At 38.2% G+C, this 27,707-nt stretch overlaps 1 protein-coding gene across 1 annotated transcript in view; it reads right to left on the reverse strand.

Moving 5' to 3' along the window:
- Positions 1-27,707, reverse strand: part of gabra3 (gamma-aminobutyric acid type A receptor subunit alpha3) — a 40,715-nt gene that overhangs the window by 2,703 nt on the left and 10,305 nt on the right. The window contains exons 4-8 of the mRNA XM_055148230.1: positions 15,136-15,356; positions 10,961-11,043; positions 9,747-9,890; positions 5,908-6,060; positions 3,914-4,119 (exon numbers count right to left, since the gene is read on the reverse strand). Of these exons, the coding sequence (XP_055004205.1) occupies positions 3,914-4,119; positions 5,908-6,060; positions 9,747-9,890; positions 10,961-11,043; positions 15,136-15,356 (807 nt within the window). The remainder of the gene's footprint in view (positions 1-3,913; positions 4,120-5,907; positions 6,061-9,746; positions 9,891-10,960; positions 11,044-15,135; positions 15,357-27,707) is intronic.

The raw sequence follows: 27,707 nt of genomic DNA on the forward strand, positions 1-27,707 counted from the left end.
TCAGAGTGTGTTTTTGTGCGCGATTATCTGCCCTTTAAACCACTCCATTTTATTTATTTATAAGATTATTACTGATTTCATTATTAGAGTTGCCTTAACTAATCTACTATACCCAAGCCTATCAACAAGTCAGTGCTTTTATGTCAGTGTTTGAGCCTTGGAACTATAGTTGTATATTGTTAACTTAACGTAGCGTAACTGTCCAAGTAATTGTTTTTCGAGCAGATACAAAAATACTCTGCCTATCAATAAGAAGAATGAAGCGGTTTGTGTTTTGGCTGTAAAAATCTTTCTGATTTGATATCTACAAATCAGTACAGTCTGCTATAAGGTCAGTAGGTATCGAAACCAGATACTTAACCATACTAAAACTAGAATTGAAACTAGATACTCATTTGATCAGGTATCAATACAAAAAAAAAAAAATCACATTAGACTGGCAGAAATGAACTTTTCCTGAATAGATTTAGAATGATCTTAAGTTGTATCAGAACAAGTATAAGACCATATAGACTGACCGCTATAGAACCTATCTGCACGACAAAGAGGTAGTGCAGATATAAGGCCACATGGATATTTATATAAAAGACAGTACTGCGATTTAATGTTGAAAAAGAGATTCAGTTGTTTAAATAGTGTTTAATCATTATGGTATTGGAATCGGAGTCTATTGCTTGGTTTTGAGTTTGAAATTTTAATATCATCAACACTATCAACACTAGAGGCCAGCATTATGAAACATTGTAATTCATCAGTTTATCCCTGAATAATCTGTGTTGTTGAAACTGTTAACTTTACTGTTCTCAGTCTTTTGTCTCAGCAGATGTATCTGATTGCTGTGCAGGTGTGAATCCACATGATAATACATCTGAACCCTGCCATTCCTCTCACCAGTGAAAGCAGCACATAATATGAAGCACTGCGGTGTACAATTGTGTAACAGTGCCAAGAATACACAGCCTTTTATTCTCACCAAACTCCCTACCGACTAATTCCTGTAATAAGCACACTTTCACTGACGAGGGAAAGGCTATTTAGTTTGATCGTTCGTCAAACTGAAAAAGAATAGTGGGGGAATGGTTTGGAGACTTTATAAGCACTAAAGTAAACGCATTGACTTTGAGTTTCTGCTCCAAAGCCGAGAGTAGTCCCATTATGGCTGTGTTACATTCAAAATTACTTAGCAAATTGTAAATTCTTTGTAAAGTTTGAGTATCTCTCTTTAAAGGGGCACTATGTAACTTCCCTAGTGAGGGATCAGCCAACTGTTTGTCTACACGGAGACGGTTATTGCGTCGCCTGGAATGTTCCCACAGTATGGCATTTAATTTATCAATCTCCACGGAGACAAACAGGTGACATCCCCAAGTCAAGTTACAGGTCAATTCTGTGGAGTGGGGACCCCGCTCACACTCAGGCTGCATCTTTTTTCATGGTATTTAAGTAATAAAAACAGATGTAAGTGAATAAATGTAATACAGACAAGTATAAGTGCCTTTGCCTGATTTCAGATCATGAGTCAGGGACATGTTTTAGTTTGAACTTTTATCCACACCCATGTACTCCTTTCTGCCCCTCTGATAATGCACCAAGACACAGAAACAAATGTCTGGGAGAGTATGAGGCAGTTGTTTTTTTAAGATTCTAAGTATCACTGTACCTGATTGGATAAAAACAAGTAACCCTATCAGAAGCTTTGTTTAGTAGTCAGTACCTAAGAAAATGCTACATGAATTATACATCTATATTATATCATTTTTTCTTATGTATGTTTTCCTATTTTTTTTACATTGACTTGACTAGTCTTGACTAGAATAAATTAAACAAATAGATAGAGGCCTTTTAATGCCATACAATTGAACATTCCAGTTAAAAAAAATTATATATCCATGGAAACAATCAGGTGATGGACCCAGCATCAGAAAAGTTACATAGTGCCCCTTTAACATATGATCATGATGTTATAAAGAACAGCTGCTTTCAGTCGTTCAGTGTGAAGAAAGAGTCCAATGTTAAAGAGCTTTATGTCTCCCACAGTGACCCCATTCTATTTTATCTCTCATGACAACTGCATGCTCAGCACAGCCCTAGAAGGCAGCCCAGACTGTTGCAGTTTAGAGGCATCAAAAGAGCAAAAAAGAAAAAGCAAAGAAACGTCCCTTCACCCAGATGCAATTTATCCCAGTGAAAGTTGTTATGCTGCCATATGCAAGACTGCCAATCACACACTGTAAAGACTGAAAGGCTGTGCTCATGTTGAAGCATGTGTATGTTAGTGAAAAACAAATTCGGTGCATGGTCTGGGGCAGGAAAAGAGGTCAACTTTTTCTCATGTTGTGTTTGCCTTGATGTGTGACTGTGGCGAGGATGAACCAGCTCCAATAACCCAGTCTCATTCACCTGAGAACAGCAGGGATGACGGAGGATGTTTAAATTGGTTTCAGTGAAAAATATGGGACCCAATACCCATAAGACCCCTCCTGAAAATTTAATTTCTGTTCTTTATTGTATTTGCCATGGAGTATTAGCTCATTATAGGACTGAGAAAAATGATCTGGTTACACTTGAGTTAACAGCAATTAATTGATGTCCTTAGTGTACCTTGTGGTGCTCTGAAAACAAAATGGATGAAAATGGTGCATAATTTTAGCGCATACTCTACGTGTACATTTCCAGACTTTATGCCTTATGCAGTTGTGCGAGATTTCAGTAATTACTGTGATCACAGCCCATGTAAATCACATCACAGGTGTTCCTAAAATGGCTTCATAGTGCATCTTTATGACAGTAGCAATGAAGAAGAATCTGTTATATTTTAGATCAACAGCAAAATTGTGTTTTCGTCTGAATCTGGCCCGTATCTGGAAGGCATGAGACAAAATGTGTGATTCAGTTTTTAAAGAATGAATCATATTTGACCATCATGGACGCCTATGGCGTTTACAACTCAGGGGATATTTGGAAGTGCAGCATATTGTGTCCCCTTTTCTAAACCTGGACCTACCTTACTGTCTTCACTGTCTGAGCTTCTATAAATCACAGGGCGGCAGGCATTTTAGTTTTTATCAAAGCGACTGTCTCTTTTCTTTGTTGAGTTTTGGTGGCAGCTAAAACACCATCTGTTTTATTTGACAAGATCAGTTGTAGCATCATTGGAGTATTGGCAAACTTCCACACTGAGATTATTTTGAGAGCTTGTCAGGTCAGAATTTATTTATGCGATTTCATCAGAGTTTCCGTTTGGGGAGCCAGAGACTCCGGCAGCAACATGCCCCAATTTGAGTACTTTCTGCGTGATCAAATACACAAATGGCCCAGATGAGATATAACAATGTCATTATTAGATGAAATGCCACCATGAAGTTGCCCCACTGAAAAATATACTCCAAAATCCTGTGTATCTATCTATGTGTAGTCTCAAATCTAAAGGGGGCTGTACTTCTGTATTTTCTTTTGCCTTATTGGCCTTGTTACATTTGGCGGGTAATGAATAAATAAAGGCTAGCTGGTATCTACTTTGGGATGGGAGTGTACCCTGTCGGGAAGTAGTGAGGCTGATATCAAACTTACAGTGGGCTCTGTTTTGTTGTTACTTGTTAAGATGTTTAGTTTTAGAGAGCCAAGCCTGACCTAATAGAAGTTTGAGCATCTATCTGCTGCAGAGACACATGTCATAGTGATTTAAAAGAGCACATTGACCTGGTCTGCCCTCTGCACACTCACTGAACCAGACACTGCCCACCACTGTCTGCTGGTGACTCATATCTTCAGAACGCTGTTTTTACACAATAAACCAATCAGGTGTTTGAAGCATTTCTGATTGATAAAATAAGACAATGGCCTGTGTTGCGTGTCCTCGTGTAGATTGATATTGCAGAATAGTTGCAGAATAGTTTGAAATAGAGTGACTTACCCTGATTTCCATGCCCTCTCTTTTCCCATCCCATGCCCAGCTGCGTTTGGTGAAGTAGTTGACTGTTGCAAACTCAATCAATGCAGAGAAGACAAAGGCATAGCACACAGCCATGAACCAGTCCATGGCCGTGGCATAGGCCACTTTAGGGAGGGAGTTTCTAGCACTGATGCTCAGGGTGGTCATGGTTAGGACAGTGGTGACCCCTGAGGATAAAACCAAAGGGTCAGTACAGAGAAGAGAAGGGACAAATGTACAGGGTAGTACAAGACATATAAGAACAATAAGTCACTTCATTGTAGAGATTTTGGACACACATCTTTTTCCCTAATCAATTGTCTTGTCGAGTGAGGAAGTTGTGTAAAGAACATCAAGTCCTTCAAATCTCTACAATAAAAATATGACAACAGATGTATACATTTACAATCAGAAAATTCACGAACAGTGGTAAAAAGACCATTTGACAAATTTCATGCAGAGCTATAGAGGACAGTGAACACCTGGATAACAACACAGATATCAAAGAACGAGTGACAAAGCCCCAATGGCCCAAATTAATTATTCTGAAAATGATTCTCTCAGGAATGAATGCCAAAATGTCCAAGCTCATTACGCTCTGCAGCCCTCATACTCAGTCAGTGTACACAGAAGGGATACTCCGGCCCAACTGAGCATATAAAAGCAATCACCTTATATGTCAATACGTCCCATAAAGGGGAAAATACATCCAGTACATTTTTATTTTGCTGTAGAAGCACAAGGTTGACTCATTGGTGAAGGTCAGCGATTAAGACAAAGACGGATGGAGTCTATTTCCTTTCTTTGTGACACTATAGATTTCTTTTGTGTGAGACATTATGCCCAACAGATAAAATGAAAATTTGGTTCATCCAAGATATATTTAGAAAAGAGCAGAAAATCTGAGGCCACAGAGCTGAGCTGATTCTATCAGAGTACTTGAATTTGTCACTACTCATTTATTAGTAATTTTTCTTTGTCTGAAGTTGGGACTTATTAAAAGGAGATGTGTTTGTGTGATAGGGTGGCTTTTATAAATAATATTTTCTATTCATGCTTAGAGTGTTTTTTTTTCCTCTAACAAACTGACTTGGATAAAAGATTGTTCAGTTTGCACATCTGAGAATTTTGTTAAATGCTTTTGATTTTATTCTGAAGTTTGAGCTTGTTATTATGTAGATAGCAGTTTATCCAATGCCCTTTCGTCTGCATGTGTGCTTCCTTTCCTATTCTTAATGCTAATTATTGCACAGGCATCAATACTCGGGGGTCAGGGGTCACAGTGTAACTTATGCAGCAAAACAAAAACTAAAGACGAGCAGGAAGGACACATCACGTTTTATCTTTTAGTGAAGCTGATCTAAGCAGACATGTTCTTAGCATGAAGTGTGCGCAGGTGAATAAATTACATAGAGCCATAATAATGCGTTTCCACATTATTATATTCACTGTACAGAGGCTACTCAAGTGCATCACTGAACGTGACAAACATAGACCATCATGGGCAGTGTACCGCTTACCTGCTCTAAATATTTTCCATTACCATTTCCATTTAGCAGTAAAAGCCTGGATAGGTTAAACTGTGTTCGGCAACAGGGGCACCTCTCTGGAGGACTGTTGGGGGGATTTACTGAGATCTACAGTGAGATCTCAATTGCTTACCATTTTAGGATTAAATATAAGAATATAAATACTATGAATTGGTCAAGGAAGAAGGTATGTCTTCAGTTTTGGAAATGCACTCAAATTCCACATTTTGTCATTAAATGTATGATAATTTTTCAGTGGTATTTACGGTTTGTGCAGCTTAACAAACACCAAGCTTTTGTATATGAATCAGACAATCATGTTTTCACTTTTCTGCTCTCACACCACCATTTTAGAGTCCAGTATTTGACTTGCATTTAACTGAGTGTCCCTGTTGAATGAATTATTGAGTATGTTAGGGTTGAATAAGGGCATAGTTTAGCACTCACCAAATACAGTCCGTGCCGGAACTGACTCCCTGTTTAGCCAGAAGGAGACCTGAGACAGTATGACAGTCATGATGCACGGGAGGTAGGTCTGAATCACAAAATAGCCAATTTTCCTTTTCAAATGGAAATATGTTGTCATCACTACATATTCTCCTGGGAAAGACAGAGAGAGAGAGAGAGAGAAAGATCATTATTAATGGAGCTGTTCTCAGTTGTAAATAATAAAAAGAACCTTAAAGGTACACTATCTAACTTTTTTGGTGGAGAGCCACCTGCTTGAAACAATGCAAATTTTTTTGATTTGCCTGAAATGTTCTAGCCAGGCTGGTGCCACCTAGTTTCTCCACTAAAATTACATTTTTCTCCAGTGACTAGGTCAGGAATCAGAATACACTAGATGGTTTACAAGAACCCCAGAAGTTGTAGAACACACACTGGCCAATCAGCAAAGAGCTGTGAAGCCATGACGTCAAACTCAAGCACCTGTCTGGGTCCCTTTTTGTGGTACCGCACAACCGTAAACAAAGCGGTTGAGATGGATGCAGAGGAAGCCATACATTCTGTGCTAACAATGATTCCTGAGATCAAGAATTTAAAGCCAGAACAAAGAGAATGTTTGGTGATTTTAACAAGGGGAAAGACGTTATTGCCCTTCTTCCTACGGGATTTGGGAAAAGCTTAATATACCAGTTGGCCCCGTTAGCGGCGCATTACATACGTCACGACCAAATAGCAATGATTGGTTAAATAAAAAAGTACCCCCCTACTGTCAAGTGAACAAATCCTAATGCTGTGACGGTCAGACGGTTTCCACAAAGTGAAACCGTCTGATGAATCACGCTAGCAATGTTCCGCAGTATGGCATTAACCTTAGCTATCTCCATGCAGACAAGTAGAAGGCACCACCTGGCCATGTTGAGGATCTGTGGAGAGATATGCTCGCTGACAGTAAGAATGCATGTTTTTAAAGGTATTTTTATTAACAAAGATACCAGTAATTGGATAAATCAAGATGGATGAAATCTAATGCAATACTCTGAAGCATACAAGGGAAGGTAATCAATTCTCCATGGAGTCAAACAGGTGGCAGACCAGAAACGTAACATAAAAATATATCCATTCTTTTAACCAGAGACAGGTACATTGATTCTGCTTGGGAGCATGATGTGAACTGTGGAGTTATATCGCCTTTATTGTCATGTGTCTTGGGCTTTTTGTAAGGAGTATTTTTAGCCTAAAAATGTGAATATTTTTTATAACTTTGGCTCAGGCAGAATTACTAGTCCAATATATCTGCCGTTTGATTTGATCCCTCTTTGCTATTCCCCCTGTATCATTGGGGGCACTTGATATTGAAGTCCTCCCTGCATAGATCTGGCCAGTGACGCTAGCACAATGACATAGTTCAGAGCCTGCAGCGGCTACTCTCATTGCCATGCCTGTAATCTGTGTAGCTCTGATATGAGAAAACAGCGCCTCAGTCCCGGAGGTGTTGTTTTGCTGAGCAGATTCTAACTCGAGCTGAACTGGCTCAAAGCGGCCTCCCTCTGCTCTCTTTAAACCCCATCACGTTTAGGATAAAAATGAGATTCTCCTGAAGTCCAACCCAGACGACTGTTATGAAAGGTTACATCTGGGCTCCCATGTGAAGGTTCAGCTGGTGCACAGACTTTAGTTGGACTTGTTCTTTTGAAGCTCTGACTTAAGGTCTGCTACACAAGCTCCACAATATTAAAGATCAAAACAAACTAATCTCCATGGAGATTTGAGTGTGTAATTATTTTAACAGCTGATCTTGTCGCCATTTTTCTTCCAAAGATGTCTAGTTAGGTTGTCCAAAAAAATGTATAACCAGATACTAATCAATACTAAAAATAACAGTGAAACTAGATATTCATTTGTATATATAGTGAGCCTTTTCATTTGTATCAAAATTGAATTGGAATATTAGTATTGTCACAACTCTAACTGTCTAGCAGACAGATCAGTGTTTCTTGTTTTAATTATATTGTTGTCCAAAATGTCCAAAATATAAAACTTAGTGTGACTTCTGCAGCTGAACCCAGACCACTGTTATGAAAGGTTACATCTGGGCCCCTGTGTGACGGTTGGTGCACAGACTTTAGTTGAGCTTGTTCTTTTGAAGCTCTGACATAAGGTCTGCTCCACAAAGCACCACAACAATAAAAATCAAAACAAAATCATCTCCATGGAGATTGGTGTGCAGTTATTTCAACAGCTGTTCTTGCCACTTTTTGCTTTGTTTACTTCCTTCTGTTCAGTTGTGCAAATGACTGAAAGGATTTCATCTGCATTTTAAAATAATGTTTTTTATTTGTTATGTTCTCATTTCTTTGTATTATGATTTTCTGATTCTGTCGCGCACTTTGAGTTATTTTATGTAAGAACTGTGCTCCACAACTTGCCTTAATAAAGCTAATGCTGTGTTGAAGTGTAAGTGTTAGATACTAATCAATATTTAAACTAGTATTGAAACTATATATTCATTTGACCAAGTAATGATTTTCAGTAACATTGTCTCACACTCCAAGTACCCCCTAACTTGGCTACAGGGCAAATAATTTAAAAAAGAATATATATTATACATTGCTGTACAGTAGTTATTTTGAAATCTTAAACCATTTCAAGTAACCCTACCCTCTTGCAAGTACCCCAGGTTGAGAAAAAACAACACAAAATTAATAAAAGTTAAAGAAAAAATACACAGTGAGCCTTAAAATATTATTATTATTATTTAATATATATTCTTCCAGCTTTCATTTATTGAACAAGGTCTGCGGTGTTTCCTGTTGTTACTGCACTCTTTCAAACAGCTACAGTGAAAAGCATAGGCCCCAGTGGGGGAATATCAGCACTTTGATTTGATTAAGAGTGACAGATAAAAGCTTTCTAGAGTTATCTGTCAGCGGGGGTGTTTACAATCACATATAAATAACTAATAATCAAGGTTACTGTTATGTAATTCAGTATTTATCAAAGGTGCACGATGTTTGCCTAGCAAATCCAGAGTGATATCCCTCTGTATTTTTTATACAGATTGATATCAGTCTTGTCCTCACGCCCTCTGCTGCGTCTCAAACTCGATCAGATGTGATCATGCAATCAGATTTGTTTTTTTCAATGACACATCTGAAACTAAGGAACTCATTGGTCACCTTTTCTTTATAAATATTATTGATCTCACCTCAGATTAACTGAGTTTAATTCTTTGCTCATTGATTCTGCAGAAATCCACAATGTTTTTCAGCCCCCTGAGATACTACTTGTCTTTATTTTTGCTGAAACTACATTCTATGCATGTCCCCTGATTGGCTAATCCACTTGTCAGTCATGCCCATTTGAAAATGGGGAAATTCACTGGGGACCAGACTCACATCTTCGTAAAGTAATGAAGTCTGTATTCTGCATCCCAGGGAAGCACTATGCAATTCTGAAGGAGGGTCTGCCACCTGCACTTAATGCTTAATGCTTTGAGTGTAATGTTTCACAATATGTCATTAAACTCATCAATCTTGTATCTATTCAATTGTGTCTCTCAAAAATACCCAGAAAAACATGCATGACTACCATGAGCAGAGTTGCCTCTCCACAGATCTGGCCTACTAATATCACCTGCTTGTGGTACAGTACTGTAATTTAAGTACAGATCTAACTATTGATCTCAGTTGTAACATTCAAATCAAAAGAGAATTAATTGAAATGACACAGACTTTAGACATGGATGGAAAATTTTGTAAAAAACATTCTTAAAGAATTGATATTTTTGCATAGAATAACACTGTGATGCTCACTGAAATGCTGTGTATTTTGTGTAGTACCTGTGCTAGAGCTGATGGTCTCTTTGCCAATGACATGTCCCAGTAAATCGTACTGGTTTAGTCTGGAACCGTCCTCTGCCACGGCCACAGACCTCTCATCCCCCTGAGTCCACAAGTAAATCACCTCATTGTTTGTATAAGCATCTGAAAAGTCACAAATCATGAAATGAATTTATCCTTTCATTGCAAATTATAGCCTGTGTCAAAATAATTCTTAATTCCCTGCATATAAGCAACCTTCTGAGTTTGTTTTATGATTTTAATAAGTTAGTCGATGTCCCTAAATTATGAATGATGTGTGTAATGGTTGGATGAAATTTGGAGATCATATCAGATACATACATCGCAATACACAAGTTATGATATACCTATTTACTCTGATACTACAAAAGAAGAGAATAAATGGCTTTGACCACCAGTTACTCTGTTATTAAATGTAAATGCTACATTAAATATATCAGTAGCATATTTGGGTAACTCTTGATATCCAAATAAGATCACTGTGTGCTCTCTCTGTATAATAATAATAAAGCATTTTATAGTCCACAAAACCTATTAGTGTGCTAGTTGTTGTTAGCATTACCATGATGACCACTGAAAATTGTGAAAACGCTACTCATTGTGGTGAATAATTAGAAAGAAATGTATTAAGAATGAGCTTGACTGTTGTAAACAAATGAAGCAGCTTTGATTTTCTTATTTTTAAGACACAGCAGTACAGCTCCTTCAGTTTATTTGCGTGAACAGCTTTAATTGGTTATTTTGTAAGTGATTTAATCCATCGCTTTGGGGATGGTATCAGTGGCACATATCTGTTATCCTGTTTGCTGTTTTAAATGCTAAATAGTAGTTCTGCTTTAGTGACAGACCTTTTGTGCAATGTGTGGTAATTATTACAGTTTTAATTTCCAGAATACAGTCTAGCAGGTGCCAGGGCTTATTGAGTAGGACAGTGTTTATGTGTAATCCTTCAGTGGTCCGAAAGAAAAAAAATGATTCAATTCTGCCAACTGGACAAAGGTTTTTGAGTGAAGATGTTTTACAGCTCATCCAAGCAGCTTCTTCAGTTCTGGTCAGATTGCAGGTGGACAGTGTCTTATATCTGCCTGAAACTGAAACTAACCCACTTACTTTTTTACAGTATGTTTGTTAGCTAAGTCTATCGAACTACAGCTAGTATTTGTGTTTTATTCAGTCTTATTGGTTTTACTTACAACTCCCAAACTTGAGTGGACAGGCATGTGCATCCATCGGGAAATCCTCCAGGTGCATGGGGCACTCGGCATGAATGGTGAGTCTGAATAACAGAGAGATCAGGTAACTGCAATGATCAGATAACCCAATTAGATCACATTTTGGGTGTTTGTTTACATGCCCATGAGAAATCTGAAAAGCCGGGTCAGTTGAATAATTGATTTTTAAAGAGATATTATTTTGCTTTAATTTGTGTCTTTGCCCCATTAGTTCCTCCTTTGCATAATATTACTTGTCAAAACCTGTGCAGGTGTGAACAGTCAGAAAGAAACCAGATTACTCACTCAGATACAACTATTTACATAATATTTCAATAATCAACTTCAGAAATCAGATAATGATCAGATGTTTGGTGTGCATGTAAACATAGACACTATTAAGAAATCATAACTGTGAGAGGCCTTCTCTTCATAAGAAATACATTTTAGAAATACAATTAGGCCTGAAGAGGAGCCATTCTTTTTGAATCCAGAAGGGACTCTGAAATGGGGAAGACATCTCTTCTCCAAAATGTTCATATAATTGTGAACCAGATATATAACTGCTTATACCTCAGATAAATAGTAGTTTAGTGTTTTGATTGTTGATCTCTCCTTTATGTTGTTTTTTCCCCTCCTTTTTATGTGTAAGCAGCCATGTTTGTTTTTGACCTGAACTGACCATGCATCTCTCTGATTAGTTAATCTGCCTGTCAATCATGCCCTCTCAAATACGGGAAGGGAGATATGGCAGTAGATCCACTCGGCTTTGTAAAGTTTTGTCAAAGCGTGTGGTTCTGGCTGTTCAGGTAAAATATTTTGAGCAAAAACATCTACTTGTGATTCAGAAATATATAACTGTACTTAAAAAAAAATAGTTCAAGTAATTTGTTATCTGTATGCATTCAAATTATGATTTCAGTTTGGTTGTGATCAATCTTGCAGCTCTAATCTCTACCTAAACCCATAGACTGCATAAAGACGTGGACTAAGGGAGTGTGATGTCACCCATAATGTTGGGCTCCAGTCAAATAAAGCTCATAAGGCTAGCAGTTATAGGAGAGAATTTGGAGCAGAGTTGCATAATAAGAACAGGAACTTATTTACAGACAGAATAGTGAAACACCAGGATAATGCAGACCAGGTTAATACGAACATTGTAGCAGTTACAGAGAGAGGGGCAACGTTTTTCAATGTGAAGTAAATTGAAGCCGTTGGAACCATGCTCACTACTGTCCATTTATTCATGCATAAACCCTAGCCTCAAAGTGCACTGCTTCTAGCTCTCATACCCCTCGAAATGCAGCTGGCCTGTCGACCTGTGCATAAGACCGCCCCTGTTTCTCAGATTCATGTTTATGCATTGAGCAAAGTCATGATCAATAAGAACGGTGCATGTAGTGTTGTGTGCCCGGTCTGACTGTGTTGTAAGAGTGGAGGTTATAGATTTGGACTAATTGGTGGCACATTTGGGACATGAGCTGGTCCCCTGGTGCTGCACTACGGCTGCCTACTGTTTCACGAGGCTCTGAATATCGACTCTTGTGTTTAAATATGGTCCCATGTCTATCTGAAATGAATGAATTAATGTACTGGCACCCTTTCTCTGTCAATCATGAGAAAGAAAGGCCTTCAGAAAATTTTAAAGGTTCTATCTTACACAAAATTGACTCTCGTGAGCAGCCATGTTCGAGACCAATCCATGAGTTGTAACTTTAAAACTATATATTGCATGCAAATGTAACTGGATGTGTTATAATGTTGTTTCCTCATCAAAAACATTTACCTGGAGTTGTGTTTAGTTTCATTCACACGTTTAACACACAAACCCTGCATATTTAGACAGAATTATTCTCTCAAACTGAAAACTGTTCCATCCTGATGCCATGTGGTAATGCAAGAAGTGCTCAAAGTACTTTTTCAATTGACGCATTTAGTAAAGCAATTTAAAGGACTTTGTGGAGTGAGGAGGTGGTAATAATCAGTGCGTATTCGTGTGTATTTTTCACATTTTCTGTCTCTGGCGCAGCTTGAATACTGTTAAATGCTCCAATCTCCACATTAATTAATTATTTGAAGTTAAATTGTACATCATAAACTAAATACAGAAATTAAATTGGGAAAATCTCTGTCATATTGTAACTGAACTCCAATATAAAGTTAATGAAATCTCAAAATAAATTGGTTTTGCAGTGGCACTTAACAATTCAAAACAAATCATTTTCTTTTAACTCTTCAAAAAGGCATCCATAATGAGAAAAGTATTAGGCCCCATGAATACAATGTCTTTTCACATATTTTTTTCATTTTAGCCAAGACTCTATTATGTTTTACTTCAAATCATTACATGACATTTGAGTACAGTCTTTTTAATAGTTGAACATCTCTTCACCGTAGCTCTGAACAGGAGGTTGTAGTAGTTGTAAACTCATATTTGAATAATCCTGAGGGCTGTGATTGTCCTAATTAAGAAGAAATACTTCCGCCATTATTCTTCACCTGAGAATGAAGATGGTCTTTTTCTCATTGCTTTAATTTTAATGTGAGAAAAGGTGGAGAGTGGCTCATGTGACAGTAGTTTGTCTAGCAGGGACCAAACTGCTGCAGCTTTGTCACACCCAGCAGCTCCCAATGTTTCTTGGTTCTTGTTTAAAAACAAGTTCAGAATAGAAGACTTTGGAGCATTTGTCAGTTCAGACTCTGTTTATGAGCTGATTAAATACCCACACCTGCCAATCATTGAGAAGAGAAGAACCGTATACACCGCACTCAGAAAAAAAGTTATGTTTAAAGTACTGGGCAACTTTTCTGGTGGAAGTTGCTTGTCTGGAAATGTTATAGCTTTGCCTTTAATGTTCCATAGTGGCATTAAAAGTATATATCTTTCAGTTATTCCATTGGAGGTGTTTAATGCACAAAAATCCCTTGAAAAACATGCTTTTATAGTGTGAGAGTGGTTGCCTCTCCACAGATCTGTAACTACATCCTGATGTTTAATGCCTGTGGAACATGCATGGCAAAGCAATGACATCTCCATGGAGACAAGCAGGTAATAGACCCTCCACCAGAAAAGTTGCATAGTGCAGAGTCCTCTAAACTTGGGAGTTATCAAACAATGTGTTGTTTTTATCCTTAATAATGTCATACAAACATATAAATAACTAGAAGCATTGGCTGGTATAATGTAAACATGAATGGTCCTTGTGGTCATTAGTGTGCGAGCGTGATTCTCCTCGAGCCTTGGCAGAATTGCTACTGCACTGAGTCTACTCATGTGGGACCACAAAATGGAATTCTCTTACCATTTCATGTAAGCCCTTTGGAAATCAATATGACCTCATGGCAGAGCATGGTAAGAATCATTTTTATACGCTGTCTCAGGGCAACTTTAAGCCTTACACATAAAACAGCACAAAAGGATTTTCAATTTTCTTTTCATTTTTAAAAAATGTTTGATTTGATCCATTTAGGTCATCATTTTTACTGTTCGTGACTTGATTTCAATCTGCTTAAGTTAGGGCAGAGTTGATAAGCTCCTTACTGTTATGATAACATATTTTGAGGTACAACATATTGCTACACAAAATATCACAATAAAAGATAACATTCAAGCTACATTAAGCTTACAAAATACTATACAATAACCCTAAAGCAGGAGTCATAGAAGTTACATCATTTCACTCTATGCAGTATCTTACTACAAAAACACAAAGAAATGGGTACACATGATAAATATTGCGTCAAAAAAAGGTCTTTCCACCATACATTGAACTGAATGATCTTTTTCATTTCTGCCTGAATTAAAAGGTGCATTGTGTAACTTTTCTGCTTGTCTCATGATGCCTGGGATGCTCGTATTGCCTGGGATGTTCCACGGTATGGCATTAAACAAACATGTTTTGTATTTAGTCATTCACAGCTGCTTTTATTTCTCAAAATTACTGCACAGGCACGCATTCTTATTGTGAGCAGGCCCACTTCTCCACAGATGTGACCTGCAGCCTGGTGATGTGGCCTGCTTGTCTTCATGAAGACATTTAAAAGAAATGCCATACAGCAGAATATTCTAGGAAAAACAATAACATCTACACCCTGTACCAGAAAAGTTACATAGCGCACCTTGAACAACTCCACTTAAACAATACATATTTTCTAACCTCATGGTGTAGAGCAGAGTGCCGTTGTCCACTAGGCGGAGCAGTTTGTTTGGCGTGGTCATGTTGTGGGCCACAGACTTTTTGCCATTGTGGAAGAAGGTGTCTGGGGTCCAGATCTTACTGGCCAGCAGGTTGTTCAGAGGCAGGATCTGCATGGGCCCGTCAAACTTGAGCCTCTCGTCTCTCCAGCTCTGCCTAAAGAACACATCGATGGTGTACTCCTGAGGGACACAGAGGGACACAGAGGAGCAAGGTGAGAAAATCAGTGACATTTACACTCTAGTGCACAAGACTCTAGGGAGTCTTTATTTAGATATTCCACTGTTGCCCAATAGGAGACTAGGGCGGAGGCCTATACTCTCCTTTTTGCCCCCATACTCTAAAAACATGCTGATTGGGGGTCCATTCTCTGCTTGTTTCTATAGAAATGTCATTGCTATGCCTGGAATTTTCCACAGGCAGTTCTACCTTACATTTATCAAATTACAGGTGGTTTTATAGCTCAAAAATACCTATAAAAAACAGCCATTCTGGTTGTGGTCTAGTTTGGTCTCCATGAAGACAGAAAGGTTTAATCCCATAAGCAATAACATCTCTATGGACAAAAGCATTTGACGGACTCCCCATCCAAATAGTTACACAATGCACCTTTAATATGAAATTAGTCCTTTTTGATCAGCATGAGACAATATGTGGAATGTTCTGGTATTCTCCATAAATTGTATAAAATAAAATATGATTCATATGGATCGCTTGTGCGCCCACAGTCTCAGTATAAACTTGTGGGGATATGTGGGTAGGGCTGGCCATAAGGTGAAAAAAATGAAACTGTGATTTCATCCATCTGTTATTTTGGTTGTAATGTCAAATTGTGAATCACTGTTTTTGTTTAGTGTGGCTCTATGCACAAACACAGACACTTTCCCCACCCACTCCTTATGGTCATCCTCCCTAAAGCTCTGAGTGACAGGTGGAATTAACCAATCACAATAAAGTATGAACTCTCAGCCCATGACTTTGTGTACCACTAAAAGGCTCTAGGTTAAGGGATAGGTTAACACTTTTTTGTCCTCATTAGGCAATTTGCTCTCTTCAGTTGACCCATCCTTCAATGCTACTAGGGTAACCTGTCAGAAGCAGTGACCACTATTGCAAGAATTTATCTACTGCAGTATAAAAATTAAAGTGCAAATAAATAGATTATGATGATTTTTTCCCCATTCACAATACTATCTGTTATCAAGTTTACTTTATATTATTTAATACAAATGGGTGGCAGCTAAAATTAATATTGAAAATACAACGCTTTGTTAAAATATGCCTAGGGTTACGGATAGAAATGATCAGGTTTATCATTTGTTATTTGTTATTTCTCATGAGAATACCATATAATCAATATAATCTTGCCACCCTTCTGGGAGAATGACAACATCACTAAAATTTGAAAACCACCAACAATTAAATATTTTGTCTACCTCTATTTTCACCCCAATTTATCAAAGCTGTTTCGTAAAGACCAGAACCAAGGCTGAAGATCCAGTTTCATTCCTTGTTTCGTAGCAACAGCCCCAGTTTATCCTGTGCATATTGTGGCTTTGCCTTGATGTGAAACTCGCATAGGAAAAAGCTGTTTGCGTCTAGCAGCCCACATTATTGGTAATCAATGAAAGCTACGCCAGATGTGCACTCCGATGGTGAGCGAGTGGGTCCTTCTACTGTACCTCACCTTTGTGTTTCCCCCGATGGAACGCACAAAAAATAGATGAAGTCATTTCTCAGCGGCGGTAACAACAGGAAGCCTGGCGGGTGTACAACATTCGCTCAACACATCAAGTGCGGCACTCCCAAACTAGCACTAGAGGGGGGTCCAGTGATTGATGCCATTGACCTGCTGATGGCCTGAAAACGCACATTACTACGAAACAATTACACTGCATCTGTCCTTTTAATAAAGCCCGGAGAGAGCCATGCCAAAAGAAACAGCACAACACAATGACAACAAGCTTCACTGTTTGTGGTTTATGTGCGTATGCCCACCTTAAGGAGTTTTCCTATGTGTCATTAATCTCCACCAGCCTGCTTAAATCAATACATATTTTGTACTGTTTCCAAAAATACACTCACGCCAGTTGTCAACAGAAATATTAACATTAAAGTAGTGAAAAGAAAGAAAAGAAAAGTAAATAAATAGATAAAAAGTGTGACAGTAGCAGTAGTAGTCTTTGTTCTCTGATCGAAAGGTTGATGGTTCGAATCCCTCTCTTGACATAAACATCATTGGTCCAGCAGTCAAGTGCACGGACCCACAGGTTGGCGGTGCCATTTCAGTTCCCACAGATGAATGCTGTCATTGTGTCCTTGGGCAAGACACTTAATCTTAACCTTTACTTGATGTAAAGAGCTTGAGTGTCTTAAAGGTGGAAAAAAATATATAAAAAAAGTGACCGTGTGACTAAAAATAGTAGGGATGGTTGATTTATAAAAAAAAAAAAAAAAAAAAAAAAAAAAAGATAACAATTTACTTAGGCTTATGTAGGATAAAACCATCTGCTGTTTCTGAAAGTTCATTGTGATTGGTTGAATCCAATTGTCACTCACTCAAAGTCCAACAGAGGCTGACCAATGGGTGGGGAAAAACATTTTTGAGCAAAGAGCTGAATTAAAAAGCAGTAATATGTGAAAGTATTTTCAAGGAGATAAAGTTACACTTTGAATTTTTAGGACACCATCATCTAGCTCTTTACTTCAGAGACAATGTGAACGCAGCCTCCCAATAGTTGTTTTATTGGAGAGATACAGGAGTGCAAGCATTTGGCCTTACAGCAGTCTTTTTCACTACATGAATATTTAATGTGTTTAAAGGTGTTTTACCACTACTATATAAGCCTAAGTGAATGAATCTTTGACAGAACTAATGTTATCCAATAGCAGGGCTCGCCACAATTACATTACCATTTCAACAAAGCAGAACCAAGGTCACGAGAATGACGTGTGAAGCCTCAGTTTGAGCGCTTAGACACGGACCATATGGTGATTTATTGTAGCGTGTCCTATTTGCCTTTGACTAAAAGTTTCCATTTGTCTCAAAGCATTTACAAGCATCAGCTCTAGTAGTATTTCAAAAGTGCACTCTTTCTCTTCTGCTCTCCAATCAATCAAACTTTATTTGTCTTCACCTTATTCTGGAAGTTGGCGTGGGTCCCTCCATCTCGATTCAGGTTGTATTGATACTTTGCAACTCATGTCTTCAACATTTCCTGGGTGGTGAAGCTAACATGAGGCACTGCTCTGTCTGATATTCTGATACTCAAGTTACACTTTAATCTGATCTTTGTTTTAACTCAATGTGACAATAAAGAACTGACTTAGCTAACTACATCATGTGAGCTGATTTTTTTGTTGAAAATCAAAACACCTTAACAGGACCATGGGCACTTGTACTGATCACACGCTCCTGAAAATTAGTTGTTTAAATGCATTTTGTGTCTGTGCTCTGTGCATTGTGTCTCCATGGTAACTGTTGAACGCTCTGCCATAGACAAACATGCAGTCCACCCCCAGCATGATGTCACTGCAAAGTATCAATAATTTTGCATGGGGCTGCCAATCTTAACAGCAAATAAGTTCTGGACTATAAAGCTGGTTTAAAGCCACCCCGAGAATTGTTGCAAAAGTAACAATTAAACCAAAGTGCTTTCCAGAAATGTATTGAAATATCAAAAAACAAATACATTATTATTATTTTCATACAATAATAATTATACATAACACTTGTATATTGCTTTGACAAAGACACGTCAAACAGTATACAAAAAAAGAAAAAGAAAAAAATTAACAGTGCCAAATCACATCCCAATCAGTGTAAAATGCCAGCAACAAATAAACACTTGGCCTAGTTGTCAGCAGCCATCATTTATATGATTGCTTTTAACAGGAATCTCTAATAAAAACGTCAATATTAATTTAAAGATTGAAAGGCCAGAGTGAGGGAAAGTACAGTCTACTGTGCACAAGGCCAAAGGCACAGACTGATGCAGAGCCAGCTGGTCCTCCTCCAAAGGTTGTGATTGATTTCTTCTTGACGGAGGCTATGGGCTGTAGCATTTGCCCATCACTGCTGTTTAAAATGAATATAAAAAAAACTATAGCTATAACCGCAATTACTTTTTACTATATAGACTTGCACATGTTCCAGCGATACAGTAAGTCATAGTAGTTGGCTTGTTTCCATTTTCAACAGATGCAATTGGAGCAAGCTTTACTTTTGCCCTAAAAATAAGCAGGTTTTTGTATCATGACAAATTTCAGTTTCTAAACTCCAATGTGGTTTTATTATTATCAATGAAAATGTAAGCGTAGTTCTAAAAATATTGATTACTATGAAAATGTGAATGTTTCATTGCAGTATAAGTGTGTTAATTTGTGTGTTAGCGCAGGGTTTTAAGTTTAGATAACTATTATTCTTTTCCTTTTCTATTAGGCTAGAGTGGTTCTCAAAGTTTTCACACCAAGTACCACTTAATAAAATATTTTACCTTCTGAGTACCAACAGATCTGAAACAGAACTATTATAAAAATGACTGCACAATTTCTATACCAGTTCAAGCAAGGACTAGCTAAAAAAATGTATTAAATTGTCACCAAATGTACCAAACCTTTAAAATAGACCCCGGGCACCACCAACGGTACATAAACCACAGTTTGAAACCCACTCAGTTAGAACAAAGCGTACAGATAATTACCAACTAGAAATTCATCACTCCATTCTGTTTAATTGACGGCTGACAAAATGAGGGACAATACTTGGGACACTAAGTAAACCCATTTACAGCCTGAATGAAGAGAAGAGGGGCTATAAAACGGAATGAGCCTATCTCCATTGGCAGTGTGAGGCTTGGCAAACTCTGAGTGACTATTGGAGGACAGGGAGTAGGACAAACCAGCAGGGCGATGGACTCAGACAGTAATGAGATCAAATGGACTGAGTGTCTGATAGGACAGTTTAAGGTAGGATGTACAGTAGACTGCGCTAAATTAGACCAGACATGAAAAATGAGCTTGCACCGCCGCTCTGCTTACTAGGAATGTTATCTGAAGTCTGATAGAATATTAATGAAACCTTTTATCTAGAATTAAAAGCATAGAACCTAATTTTTTACTGTCTTCAAATCAAGAAAAACAGAGACTTTTTGTAGTTTGGGGAGGTTATTGGTAATTTTTGGTCATGCACACACTCATAAATCAATGTATGCAGATACTAGGTCAGGCATGGGTTAAGTGTCTATTTCGCCCCATTCCTTGCTTACCTTATCCCAGTCCTTCTCAAATAGTGGGGCATGCTAGGGGGGGTGCTTTTGACCTCAGGGAACATGCTTTTTTTTGCCCTACTAGAATACATGCGTCCCGAATTTTGGACTTCCGGTCATCGTGCAATGCATACTAGGAAGGGTCCTCTGAAAGAGAAAGCATCAAACCCCCATATTTGATTTCCCAGTGAGTGGGATGTGTCTATTGTCAAAGCCGATCTTTTCAAGTCTTTTGAACCATATCGCTTTTGTTTCTGGTTCTGATATTGTCATATTTTAGTTATGGGATTTGGACATTGTAATTGTGTGGTTGTTGGTTGCAGTGAACATTTTGTATGTGGAGCACCATCAAAGCAAAATCCCAATCCCTCGCTCAACCTTGGTTATGAATTTAAAAAGTCAACGCCAAAGTGAGAAGCACCAGCTGTTCGCCAAGAAACACCTTCTAGTGCAAAGTGTCCAAGACGTGATGTTGCTGTAAAGCCAGTCCAACAAGAAAGTGCCAGCTCAGCCTGCTTGTCTTCTGTCTCTCTTAACAAATGTGATTTTGCTTTGTTGGCTTTCCACATATAAAATGTTTGCTGCAAACTCACAATGATTTCTTAGGCAGCCAAAGGTTACCTTTTTGGTCCTTCCTGTGGATCAATACTGCCCATTGTCTTCGCCTTTCACTATTTTTCAATTCTGTTGGGAAGGGAAACAGTTTGAACGGAGGTTTCCAGTCACAGAGATCTGATTCCCTTTTGCAGTTATTGTATTCGCAAACTTCCGAAGACCGTTTTCTGCCGTTAGGACATCCAACAACCACACAATTACAATGTCCGAATCCCATAACTAAAATATGGCAATATCAGAATCAGAAACAAAAGCGATATGGTTCAAAAGACTTGAATAGTTTGGCTTTGACAATGGATGCATCCCACTGGGAAATCAAACATGGTGGTTTGATGCTCACTTTTTCAGAGGACCCTTCCCAGTATGCACTGCGTGGTGACCGGAAGTCCGAAACTCAGGATGCATGTATAAAGTGTAATTGCACATCCACTGTAGTAGTTTGCAGTGACGCTCTCATTGTCAGAGTGTGCACAGGGAGTATTAGCGTAGTATAGTGTAGTTTTTTTTGCACTGAGCATACGCACACAGAGCAGGAGATATGAAGTGCAGTGAACAAACTGTACGTAAAGTGTCTGTAGCGCTCGGCTTCACTGTGACTACGGTGGGAAACAAGGAAAGACCGCTGTGTTTACTGTGTCTAAAAATGTTGGCAGTGGACACCATGAAGCCAAATAAATTATGATGTTGCTTAAAGACACTACACCCCATTCACGCTGATAACATGCTTGAGTTTTTTCAGTCAATACATCCCGAATATTGCCAAAAATCATCCCGCTTGGTGAATGCTACTTAAGTAAACCAGCAAGCATTGTTAGCATCGTATAAGGTGGCGTACCAAAGAGCAGAGGAGCTGATACTGCCTGCAGCATTAGACATGGTTTCTGTCATGCTGGATGACGCAAGCGCCCCAAACTATAACACGGACATCATTTTTAAAGGCGACAACACAGGAGCAGACCGCCTCTTCATGCAGGTGAACACAGGGAGGAATACGAACGGACACATGCTGCTTATGTCCCGGAAGTCGCTTTGGAGATATGGAGACGGCTACTGAAGGCGAGGGTGGATTTGTCCATGTTTTGGTGGTTCTGTGTTAGCATGCTAACCCCCTTCTTGATTCTCGGAGGATAAAGCGTATCCTATGTTCCATCTACTTAGAGTTACTTATACAACACATCTATATTGTGGAAAATATTGCTCAAATACATAAAATGGATACAGCCCCTTTAATGGCTTCATTAAATTCTAACATTTAGCTTTTGCATCACAGTTTAGTTTCATCACACTTTCATTTGATATTAGTCACTGGCTACATGCAGCTCTTAGCTCATGCACGTTGGTTAATTGCGTTCGCGGTCAACAAACTTAATAAAAATCTTTACTGAAAAGTGACAGCTGCGCAGCACATTTCTCAAGTTTAATATCTCGCCTAAAACATGACACTTGAATTTTTCATCTACAGTAGGAGACTCTTTTGCTCATGATTTATTGCTTTTGTCAGTGTCAAAATATTGTGTTCCGCACGGAGATAGCCAACTTCATTTATTCAGCAGACATGTTGTGTGCGGTAAATGCTACACAGTTCTGTTTCTCTGGACGTTCTCATTAGTAATTCTTGCTATAAGGCAGAATCCATTAAACTGGGCGCTTCTGAACTTGTGAGCTCTCTGGGCATTGTAATGATTAGTCAAAGATTTGATTAATGTCTTAATTACTAGTCCATCGTACTCTCCTGTTGTCAATTATTCTCGTCTGCTCAGCTTCTTGTGCATAGCTCACCTCTCTGCTGGGACTCTAACCTGTGTGAAACTCGCAATGAGCTGTGAATACCACTCTACTCCAATTACCGTCTGTCTTCAGCTCCACAGCTATAGGCATAAACACTCAATGAACAACTACTGAATACTCTAATTGCTGCATCAAAGATTGTTGTTTATCAAATATCAGCTTAAAATTGGACTCTGGTAAACAAGAACATGTGCAAGATGAGATGTTGGTGTCCTTACTTAAAGGTGCACTGTGTAACATTTCTAGTGGAAGGTCCGCCGCCTGCTTGTCTCCATGGAAATGTTATTGCTTTTTCTAGAATGTCCCACAGTATAGATCAAACCTATCATCATCTACATTACAATTTAGATCTGTGGAGGGTCACCCCTTTTCACAGAAGGAATTATTGTATTTCTGAGAAATAGAAACACCTCAAATAAGTAAATGCTAGATGGATATTTTGATATCATACCATGGAACATTCCAAGCAAAGCAATAACATCTCCATGGTGACAAGGTACTGTTTCATGCACCAGAAAAGTTGCCCAATGCAACTTTAAAGAAGACTGACATGTTTTTATTGCTGAAAACTGATTATGTGACATTTTTATGACCTGGAGTTCAGAAGTAAAGAGAAGTGGGCAGGGCCACAAATGCTCAATAGTCAAACACGCATTAATCAAATTAAATACAATTTTGAGTAAACTAATAATGAAGGGACATAACATGATTAGAAGCTAATAAAAGCTGTCTTTACAAAAACTTAATATTTAAGACTTCTTGGATATAATGAAGAACTAAGCTCAGTTGTGAAGATATTGATGCTTTATTCTACTGTTGTGTTGTTTTCTAGTGTTCTGTATGCTTGTAAAGCATATTATTTATGTGTCCAAACATGGTTGGAGGACTAAATTCAGTTTTATACTTTTAGTTTGAGTGCCGTAATCCATCCACATTAAAGAGCTACAGTTTTCCAAGTCTTGGAACAGCCATTACTCTAACTGACGAAAACTTTGGAAGAAATGTTATGAACCAAAAAGACTGTTTTGTTTTGAAGTTAAACTACTTTCACATGAATCACACTGAAACACTGAACAACATGACCTACATGGTGAGGAAAAGATCAAATTCTATTTTTTGTTTTAACGGATTGGGTTCCAATTTAAAATGTGCCTTTATTATCCTTGATGGGAGGGGAGAGGGACTTTTTGGGTCCCCATAACAAGGGCACTGTGATTGATGCTGAATCCTGGGGTTCACCTCCACATTTTAGGACCACAGAGCCCATCCATCTGTCCTGTGCAGACCTTGAACGACTCCTACTTTTTGGGGGTGAACTTTCCTCAGGGATTATTAAAAACTATCTATTTTTACATAAACATTGATACTCACAGCAGCAACGAGCTGGAGTCATGAGCCACCACCACACCAGCGGAAGTAGCAATAGTTTTATTGGAAGATGAGGCAGCAGGTGCAGTGATCATAGAAGAAGCACTTGTAAATGTAGTATTAAAACTGCAAGCAGTGATAAAGGGCCCTCTCAACCTTTGTGAGCACAGAAGGGCAGATTTCAGAAGGCTGCCTGTAAACCCTGACTTGACTTGTGATTGAAAATTGTGGTTGTCACACTGGAGATAAATTATTTTGTCCCATTATAAGTTTGCAGGAGACACTGAAGAGTAATTTTTAAAGATAGAAGTTTATTAGTAAATCATGTGCAAGTTAATACAAATATGCTGCATTAAGTCTGTCGAAATCTGATTGGTATGCTTTCTGTCTGCTTATGAGTTTGCTGATTTTAATGCATGATGCTGCTGCCTCAGTTTGGAGTCTGTTGGATCACAAACCTAGGAAAACTTTGTTGAAGTATGAGGGCTAGAACTTCATGTGTGTTTAAAATGATTAAAGGTCTAGATTATGCTAAATTGACTCTCTTAGCTTTGTCATGTTATAATGTTGTTAGCTCATCAAAACATAACTTTGAATAATACTTTATTATGAGTCTGCTTATATCTCCAAAACTCAAAATGCTTTGTTCCACCTTGTGATGTCATGAAACAGTAGTTTTCAAGTTGAGAGCTACTTTTCACTTTTTGCTTTGTAAATTGACAATTCCATGGCTGAAATTATCCAAATGATTGTAGTGAAGGAGCACAGACAAAACACAACTTTGTGTATGTTTTCGATGAGGAAACAACATTAAATATCAGTAAATAGTGTAATATGGGCCCTTTAAATTTGCAGTATTCCAACAGTTTGACCCTTTTCCCTACACAAACTTGCCATTTGCCCATGAACTGCACCCAAGACATCTTAAGCTTTTTAAAATATTAAATCCACATACTGTAAGTTTATTTTAAGCCCATAAATGGCTAGATCGCACATCGCAAATATAAAATTCCAGATCTGTGTAGCGTAAAGGCGTAAAACAGAAAGCACAGGCCAGCATCACTGAGTGCTTGGGTGCAGTACCTGTGACAGCTCCAATCACTTCCCATTTCATCAGCGCAGAGCTGTCAGACCCCAACATGCAGAGGCTAAATGCACTATGACAATACATACATGTACAAAAATTCACAAGATGCCCGAGATACAACATTAAAGCTATAGTGCAGATGACGAGGAAAGACTATATAAAAGATCCCAGCAAAAACACGCCGCAAAACACACCCACCTAGTGACCTGGATTTAACATCAACTTTCTAACCCACATTTGAGTTTGACTGGCCTGATTTAAACAGTGAATGCTTAGGAACAGTTTGTAGCTTTGTGGAGTTTTTATATGTCGTAATAGTCATCCCGTTTGTGGCTGTGAGACAGTGGAGACAGATGTATCGTACTGGGGTCTGGGGGGAGCGGGAGGCTAGCATTTCTAGGACACTTGATGTTACGGACATGGGTAATTGGCCCACTGGATGTCTGCAACTTAAAATGTGCAATGTCTCGGTATGGTGTCTATGAACGTCCCTTGATAAGATGAGTTTCACAGATCGTTTAATGACCTAGATTTCTGTTAAGTCAAACCACGTGAAAACATTGGATAAGTGGTTGATAAATATTCATAGTGATGGTGAGTGCAATAATGTAAGGGTATTAATAGGCTACAGATCAATCACATGAGAACATACAGCACTAAGGGTTCTGTACATTAAAGGGTCTCTGGAGCTTGGATGGAAACGAAAATACGCTACATTATTTAAATGATGTATCAAATTTAGACTTTGATTTTCTCGTATCACTCAATTTCAATTTATTATTTATTACTCAGAAGTGAACGAAAACATAACATATGTTAGGAAACTTAAAATTTAGAGATGAAAAAGAACAGAATATAACTAAAAGTAAAAGTTTCACATGAAAAAATCTATTTAAGTAAAGTACCTGTTTAAAAATGTACTTTAAGAGTAAAAAGTAAAAGTATTTATAGTGGAGTAGACAGTACAGATAGCTGCTTTCAAATGTAGTGAAGTAAAATGTCCACACTGTAAAATGTACTTAAGTAAAGTACTTAAATACTTCTATTTTGTTACCTTCCACCACTGCTGGCCAGATGTGCTAACTGAGGCAAAAACAATATAAAAACAGAAGAGGCATGGAACACCCTGATAAGCTGCGACTCACAATGATTGCTAATTTTAGTATTTAACATCTAAAACTCATTTAACATTAGGCTGACTGGATTTCTATGCAATAAAATCCCAATTTCTATAAGTATAATGTTTGGTAATTTGAACTGCATGACTCAGCATTTTAACTTGTACAGTTATTCACTATTTCATACTTTTGCCTTTGTCTCACCAAACACAGGACAGACTACACTTGTTTATTCATATCTCTTTCTTACATTCAGTTTAAATATCTAATCTCTCCCTAAATATTTTGTTGTTTGTAGAACTCCTAACATCCTAAACAGACTTTCATTTCACACACAAGTCCCAGTTGGATTACTCCCCAGCTTCAACTGACCTAGAAACTGGTGAATGCCTTTGTGTCCATGCAGGAATGTGCTGCAGTGATCCGTACTCCGAGGTTGTCCCACTCTGCAAAGTGTAACATCGGAGCCATTCTGAAATCCTGCATATTCATGAACCGGAAAACTCGATCTCATGACCCTGACCCACTGCCACAGCTGAGTGAGTAAAATTCCAAATGTATCCTGACAATTACAGAGATGACTTACCCAAAGGTGCGTCATCCCTTCACCTCTGCAAACTATATACACCGCATTGTCTTCATGAAAGTAGAAGACAAAAGCTCCCAGCTATCGGTGCTCTTTCTGCAGTTTAAAGCAATGAAGTCCAACTTATTTAGGGCAGTCCAGTTTTCACATTTACTTTTTTTATCTTCTCATTGTTCTACAATACAGCAGAACTGGGAAATGAAAGGTCACTGCTGTTTAACACAATGGAGACTATATATAATACATGAACTGAATAACTGTGATTTTAAAATGAGAAGTATATTTTGGTAATATAATAATAATAATAATAATAATAATAATAATAATAGTAACTTATCTATCTCACATGCTAATGCCTCAAGTGCTACTTGACGTATTCTGACAACCATTTTACATACAATAACACTGTAAAATAGTAGAAAAATGAACATGGTTGAGCGAGTCTGTCATATAGTATATGTAAATAGTTATATAAGTAAGCATATGTAGCAGTAGTGTGATTTCAAAGCTGATGTGTTTTGGCTCCTCTGTACCATAATGCTCCCTCAGGCCAAAGCTTGATCATCGTCTGAGTCTAGACTCTGGATGCTCTTGAAAGGCGCTGCCGAAGCAGGGTTGTGTTTATTTTCCATATAGAGTCCAAAAAAACAGTTTTGCCTCAGGTCAAAGCGAGCCCGGACTCAGTTATGATCAGGAAAGTGCTT

Source organism: Boleophthalmus pectinirostris, unplaced genomic scaffold (assembly GCF_026225935.1).
Source record: "Boleophthalmus pectinirostris isolate CB_2022bp ecotype Guang Dong unplaced genomic scaffold, ASM2622593v1 HiC_scaffold_12, whole genome shotgun sequence".
NCBI lineage: Eukaryota > Metazoa > Chordata > Actinopteri > Gobiiformes > Gobiidae > Boleophthalmus > Boleophthalmus pectinirostris.